General features: G+C 57.5%; 1 protein-coding gene across 1 annotated transcript in view; it reads left to right on the forward strand.

Annotated features, from left to right (window-relative positions):
* The window catches only part of LOC113210443 (protein glass), a gene marked incomplete in the record, with an annotated part of 212,275 nt that overhangs the window by 110,236 nt on the left and 94,362 nt on the right, over window positions 1-7,677 (forward strand). The window contains 1 exon segment of the mRNA XM_052271071.1: window positions 6,137-6,259. Coding sequence (XP_052127031.1) covers window positions 6,137-6,259 — 123 coding nt within the window.

The raw sequence follows: 7,677 nt of genomic DNA on the forward strand, positions 1-7,677 counted from the left end.
AGGAGGAGGAGGAGGAGGAGGAGGAGGAGGAGGAGGAGGAGGGACACCTGCTCCAGTTCAACTCTGATCGCCGCCAAGAACTGCATTTGCGACTGTGCGCGACCACGTCCAATCTCGTATAAAGAGCTTTGGGGCGTATTTGCAGAGCCGTCTGCTCGCCCCCCACCGCGCGAGGGGAGAACCCTCTCCGCCTCCATCACGATAACAGTTACGCCTCTTTGTGCGTTATTTCCGGGAGCAGACTGGCCGTCATGTCGCGCGGACACTATGAAGTGGATTCCACAGTGGGTCAGGGCCGCGGCGGGAGTCACATCCGATGGCTATCTGGCAACACACAGTGTGCAGCGCGCTGTCCGACCGGGGCCAGGACTCTAGCCTGGGCTGTTCGCGTTTGACGGCTGCCATAAAACCAAACCACCAACACTGCCCCTCTCTCCCCTCGCCCCCCGCGCGCGCAGGTACCGAACCAGATCAGAGGAGCGACTCCCACTCCTCGGCGGCGCGGAGCTGGCAGGTGCACTGTGCGGCTCCGCCCCGCCTCGCCCCGGCCCGCCTCGCCCCGCCTCGCCCCGGCGCACCGCGCTACAGAGCACCTCCAGTAGTGTTGTTCCTCGGTCTGTACTCCATATACTACTTGAATTCACTCATCAGCGCACCCAGGCCCAGGCGCGTTCTGCCGCGCAAGGCTGGCCGTACGTTTTGCTGCGACAGAAATAGAGAGAGACGCAATACTGCCCCTAAGGTTCTCTCTCGCTCTCTCTCTCTCTCTCTCTCTCTGCGCTGCACACTCCCCGATGTTCGCAATGGGCGCCAGTGATTTGTGATCGAGCTGGGAGCGGGCAGCACACACGGCGAGCCAGAAACAAAACAAGCCAGCTGCGCCAAATAAACTATAAACATTAATCGGGTAGCCATATCACTTAGCAAAATAAAAAATGTTAAATTATTCTAAACAAACGTTAAAGTGCGTTGTTGGGTGAAGCCCCTCCGTCGTCGGAGGGTGTCTCCGCGGGGCTCGGCGGCGCCAAGGGGGTGTGGCCGTGGCGCCGGGACAGCCGCGGGGCAGGCGGCCTCTCTCGCGCCCGTATCTGCCCCGATAGGGTCGCCCCCGATGGGTCGGCCCAGATCGCCGCCCAGACTCTTTTTTTGTTTTTGTTTTTCTTTCTGCCTTCCCAAATGAATGAATCACGCGCGGTCCCGCGGCGCGGCCCCCTCTGCTTCGGGTGGACGGCGGCGCCGACACACAACGTGTTATTGAACCCTCTGCTTATCTCGGTATCATACATAACCCTGTCTCCACGCCCCGCCCCGCCCCAGCCTCCTGCGCGGCGTGGCGCGGCGTGGCGCCGTGTGCTGGCTGCACTAATTGGAAAATTAGGGGAGTCTTGCGGGGTGTCGGGTCGGACTGGGTCGTCGTGTGGTCCAGGGAGGGCCTTCGGGACCAGGCCGCCGCAGCCCCGGGCAGGGGCGGGCCGGCCGGCGCCGCCGCCGCTCAGGGTCGTTGGCCCTCACGCCCCCACCGCCACCCTACCGACACCCCCGCCAAGAAGGGGGAAACATGTTCGCGTAGTGTTTTCCTCGATCAGTACTTGTAACAAGCTGTAGTAGGTCCATAGACAGACCCGCGACTGACTCCTATTCTTTGTTATTGTTACAAAAGCAAACTGATTTCATGTTAATGCCACGTACCAGGTACAAAGTATAACTGTTTCCGTTCTGTGTTTCTCCTTGAGCTCCATCTTTTGTTATTTTCAGAATGTTGCACACCTTTGGTCACTTGCGATTCCCGGAGTCCCCGACAACACTCACTCCACGATCGGCGGTGTGTGCCCGCGTTTCGGACGATATACGGAGCGCGCGATCCGAAATGCAAACGGCCCAGCCCAGCAGTCCACCCGCGCCAGGTGGGCGTGGCGCGGCGGGGCGCGGCGCTGCTGCAGCGCGGGGCTCGCCCCCAAGCACCCAGTCGGATCTCATAACGACATAATAGGTGGATGGGCCCGGCAGGGCAGGCCGGCCAGGCCTCTGGCCAGGCTGGGCTGTGGGCCGGGAGGGTCCAGGGCGCGGCGGCGGCGGCTCAGACACCCGCAACATATTTCATGGCGCCTGATTGCGGTGCAACGCTTTATTTTATTGCTCTCTTTCATAAATTCGTGTAATTTGTGTAATTTGCTTGGCCGAGGAGGAGGAGGAGGAGGAGGTTTTACTCACCGTGTTGGTGCGCTAGGGTTGTGTGTGTGGCGATCGCCCTTTGTTTGCTGTCATTACGAACCAAAAGGTTTTAGTCGGTGTGATTGTCGTTAGACGCGCTTTATTTGGGCCAGGATGACGACGCGGACGTGCACGCGGCCGGCACAGGGGGCGTGCCGACCCGCGGGGACAATGCCGAGCAGTTCCGCTGCGAATACCTTGCGCGGTGTGCACTTGTGCGCGCAAGCGCGTAGCTGTACGCGCTTTTGCAGTAAGTGTTCTTCCAATCCAATATACCTGCAGCAGTGTATGTATGTGGCTGACCCTGCTGGAGTATGGATGAGTACAATTTCTCGTCCTGCTCCGTGTCATGTGACCCTACGCCAACCCGTTAAAATGGTCAACATCCACGACACGCAAGATGAGATTTAAGACGGGGGCGAGGAGGAGCGGAAAATGAAAGAAAAATAAGCAACAATCGTAATAGCAATAATAACGTTGGCGAGACGGCGCATGACAATTACCGGGGAGCAATACGCAATGCGACGTTACGCGCCGCGTCACGCAGCGTCACGCCCGCCTGCGAATAAAGACGCGTCACGCAGTTTACTTTCGGACTTCGCCTCATATTATGCGTTTTATAGCCCGGCGAATTTTCATCCGATGTCGGTCGGCTGCAAGCCATGCTGTGTGCTTCGTTTTGCGTGGCGTCTGGCCTGGCCGCTGCACCGCCCCCCCTCTCTCTCTCTCTCTCTCTCTCTCTCTCTCTCTCTCTCTCTGTCTCTCTCTGGCTCTCGCTCTCTCCACCCTCCCGCCCTCCCCGCATTGCATGCGCGAGAGCGGGCCGCCCGGAGAGCAAGCGACGCAGATATTCGGACGGAGTGTGAGGGAGGTGACTTGCCCGCAGGGCCGCGATACCGGCACCTCCGTCAGCTGAACACTGCTGAAAATATAAACATGCAGGCTGTAACACATAAAAGGAACCAGAACCGCCGTACGGGCCATAAGTTTTCCGGGAAAACTCGGGGAAAACATTTGGACAAACGGCGAATATTACTTGTTAAATTATGAGGAAAATGACTTTGAAAATAAATCAAGTTTTGGTTTTCTTCGACAGGACAAGCAAGAATTTTAAAACATTCACTGTGAAAAATAGTAGGAAGGTTTACAGGAAAATTTTCTTTGGCGCCAGTTGTGAAATTACAATTCGTAATCGTAAAAATGCATGCAGTACGTACCTATCGACTTACTTTGAATCCATTGGCAAGTAAAAAAAATTACCACTAAAGTTATAATTGGAGTTCACAAAATATTTGTAAATTCACGACGATATTTTTCTACAGTTTTTTCTTTTGTCAAACGGGAATTCATGACGCAGATCGTAAAGTCTTTACAGCGGACGTTTGTCCGAGTTGAGTTTTCAAATGTGTCGCAAAAATCGTGTAGTAATTCGCTGATTCCGTATTCACCCGGCCTCGCCGCGTTGCAGAGCGCAGAGAGCGGCCCTGAGCTGCTGCAGCGCGAGTGTTTATGATAGAGGGCGGACAGCGGTAATGAGACATTAATTCGGCAAACACGCGATCTCCGTGAGGAGGTGGAGGCGCGTGGAAGAAGGGGGGGGGGGCAGAGAGTGCCCCTCGCAGGCCACGCTGCGCCCTTTCCCCCCACCGTTAAGGAGGTGTGGCGTGGCCGTGGCGTGCATACCCCATCCTGCACTCTTATTTGGACCACCGGCCACTCTACGTTACCATTCGGGGAACATCAAAGTGGACTCTTAGAACATTTAATCCACCCCCCCCCCCTTTCCCCTATCTTTTACTTTTTAAATACAACCATATTCTCCGTTTCCCTGATGACGTAGCTGTTTCTAGTGAAGCCCTGCCATCGTATTCGTATGTTTTTCGCCTTTCTTCCGCGAAGCCAGATTTCGTACCCTCCCCCCCCCCCCAACTCTCTCTCTCTCTCACTTACACACACACACACGATCTCACCCACCCGCGACTCTCCCACCTCCTCCCCCCCTTCCGCTGCACAGCAAAAGCGGAACCAGGACCACTGGCCGCGCGGCGGGACCGTCAACCTCGACGTGCAAACCACTCAACAAACGGGAGGCGCGTCCGCCATGGCAGCGACGCCGGGGCACGGTCCCAAGGGCGGGCGGTAGTACATACTGCGGGCGGGGGCAGCGCGGGGGCAGCGCGGGGGCAGCGCGGGGGCAGCGGGCGGGGCCCAAGGATGCGCAGCGCTAAACACCGCCTGCCAGCCGGCGGCCGTGGCGGCGGGGCGCAGCGCCGCAGTGCGGGGAGTCCGTCGTCCCGGCCGTCCCGAGGACGCCGCCTTCCCTCTGTGTGTGTGTGTGTGTGTGTGGCTCCAATTTAAATAATTAGTTCGACACTGTTGCCCCCCTCGCCCCCACCTCCCTCTCTCTCTCTTTCTTACGGCCCGGGGAGGCGGGCGTATCCGACGAATAGGAGGATAAGGGGTCGTCTTCTAGTTCTTAAGCGGTCTGACCCGATACGGACGCGGTTCCAGGATATGCAACGCACAGCTTTGTTGCAACATTTATTGCTTCCTTTCTAAGAGTGTCAAACTTATATCTATCTTTAACGCAATTATGTTTTCGCTTTGTATTATTTGTGTTTTGCAAGAACGTCAAAATTATTTGTTAACTCTACTAAATGGTACGCCCTTAAGGACCACAATAATTTTAGCATTATTTGTAATTGCCGAATGTCGCTCAGTGTTTTTCTTTTCTTCTTTGTGTTGCGCCGGTGTGGGAACCGCTGTCCAGCGGAGCACACGTGTGTGTAAACGCTCACTCCATCATCATACGCCACACGACGGCCGAAAAAAAAAGAAGAGGAAGAAGATGAAATAGACAAAAACAGCCATAAAAATACCGCTCGGCCGGACGACAGGCCCGCCAACACTAATAGCTCAGCGGATCCGACCGTACGCCTTTCAAACAGTACCCCGGCGGTGCGCCGGCGGCGTGCTGATCCGCCGCGGAGATGCTGCCGCCGCGGGGCCGCGGGGACCGTCGTGCCCCTACTGCACTGCCGCTCGCAATTTGTCTCCAGAGTCGCCGATGCTGAGATATTTGAGATCACGAGCGAGCGCGGTCGTCGCCGGGTCGGTATACGGGGCCGCCGGTCGGGAGAGAGAGCAGCAGAAGGAGGAGGACGAGCAGTGTCCTCTCGCTCGGACAATTTATCTGTCTCGGAAGCTCGGAAAGTACACTGGCGGCCGGGACCGGGCCGGTCCAGAGGAGGCGGTGGGGAGGAGGAAAAGGCTTTTACAAGCGGAGTGGAGTAATGCTCTGGCCTGCGTGCGTGTGCGTGCCCGAGCGCCTCCTCTCTTGACGGACAGCTCGGCGCCACGCTCCGCCACGCCCCCGATCTACATGTTCGATAGAGTATCAGTAGCCGGCCGGGCCGGGGCAGTGGCGGCCCTCATTAGAGATGCCGCGCTACGCCCCGCCACCGCCGCCTCCCCCGCCCACTTCGTTTATATACGCATATTGGAGAGCAGGCAGGACCCAGCAACGAATTTCGGCGTGCGCGTGGGTGATTTTAAAAAAAGAAAATATTTTATTTATTTGGAAGGCCTACTGTAAAAATAATGTCTGACTTTTTGAGGGAAAATGGAATTCCCAAAAAATCTTCAGATATGAAGAAGTCTCCTCGTAAAGTGATGGAAATTGCTTCACTTTTTGAGACGTCCTCAATCTACGGAGTTTTTATCAAATTAGATGAGTTCCTCGAAGATTTCCATTTTCCCTCATTAGACATTGTTTTCACCTTGCCGAACGGGATGAAGTGGATTGTATTTATCCTTTTCGTTTGCTTTCTTTTTATTATTAATTATTTAACCTACCACGTCGAAGGTGAAAATTATTTAAACAATATGAGGTAGCTTTTACATCTTGTTTATCCCCGTTTTCCAGGACTCCATTGATTTCGACGCCAACAGCACCTGCCTGAATAATCTCCTCCCCTTGGTCCGCGTAGCGGAGTTGCTCACCCTCCTCAAGGACGTCACCGATTTCCTTCATTCAAGAAATTTGCTGGTACTGTTCGTTTTTTGTTTTTTTTTTGCGACTCGCCCCGGGTGTTTGTAAGCCCCCCCCTTCCTCGCAGCCCAACGTTGCGTGGACGCCCTGGCTGGCGGGCGGCCCTGACGCTGGGTCGGCGTCGGGAGGATAGACGAAATAAAAAGCGACGACTTGGGGATGATCGAGGGGGAGCGAGAGAGAGAGCGAGAGAGAGCGAGCGAGCGGCGCTCCTGCGTGCTACTGGACGGTACATGCCATGGACCGCAATTACGCCCCTCCGTCCGTCCGTCCGTCCGTCCGTCCGCTGGTCCGTCCGCCCGTCTGACTGACAACCTGGCCTTCTGAATCCTTCGATGCCCCGCGGCTACGGCGGCGGCGGGGCGTGGCGGCCGGGCGCGGCATGCAGGCGGGGCGGGGCGGGGCGGGGCGGGGCGGCGCAGGGCCTCCTCGTGGCGCTGAGGACATGCACACCCGCCGGGAGCCGAGCCTGCCACGCAGCAGATTCTTTCCAGCATCAGCGACAAGACGCACACAACAGGCACACAAGCACACGCACAGACACACACACACACACTCACACTCACATGCATACGTACACACACACGCGGCGCGCTCAAGCAGACGCCTTCGGCAGCAAAAGAAGTTGTACAGCGAGCGTCGTGTGTCTGTCGTTATGCTAAACGGCGCCGGGAGCCTGCGACGCGCACCCACGCCAGCCTCTGCGGGCGCCTATCGCGCGGGCTCCGGCAGGGGGGGCTCTGCGCGTGGCGCTACCAACCTTAGCGAATAAACTCTTTTTAATCCAATCACTGGACCCTGCCTGCTCAACCCTACCGACCTTCGTACATCCCTACCTTCACGTTTCACCCCACCCTTCCCTGCCTGCTCAGCACGTACCTTTATACCCTGGTCGTTCGACCCCTCTTTTTGCCCCACCCGCGCGTCACTACTAGAAGAAGCCCCCTTGGTGGCGCCACCGCCGAACTCGTCGCCGTCGCCCTCCCTCTGCCGACACTCACGCTTACGCCCTCGGCGCGCGGCGAGACCAGACTCCTCGGCCCTGGTCACTTCGCTCAGCTTCGCTCACTCACTCCGCCTCGTCACGCCCGTGGTCGCGCCGAGCCGAGCGCCTTTCATCGGGTGACCGAATCCCATTACGCGTCCTAATGTAACCTGTCCAGTATGTGCCGCGCCGCCACGCCCAGCCACGCCACGCGCTCAGCTGTAAGGCGCGTGCTGCCCCCCGCCCCTCTGCCCCCGCAGCTGCAGGTGCCTGCACCTGCCACCGCGGCCGCTGCAGCTGCCGCTCTAGTAGCCACAGCTCTATCAGCTCCATACATTTGCAGCGACTGACAGGTACAGCGAGCCACGGCCTGATACACTCAACCATTACTCAGGGCAGCCCCGCCACGCCCCGCCACGCCCCGCCACGC

This window comes from Frankliniella occidentalis, unplaced genomic scaffold (genome assembly GCF_000697945.3).
Source record: "Frankliniella occidentalis isolate FOCC.00 unplaced genomic scaffold, Focc_3.1 Scaffold149, whole genome shotgun sequence".
Taxonomy (NCBI): Eukaryota; Metazoa; Arthropoda; class Insecta; order Thysanoptera; family Thripidae; genus Frankliniella; species Frankliniella occidentalis.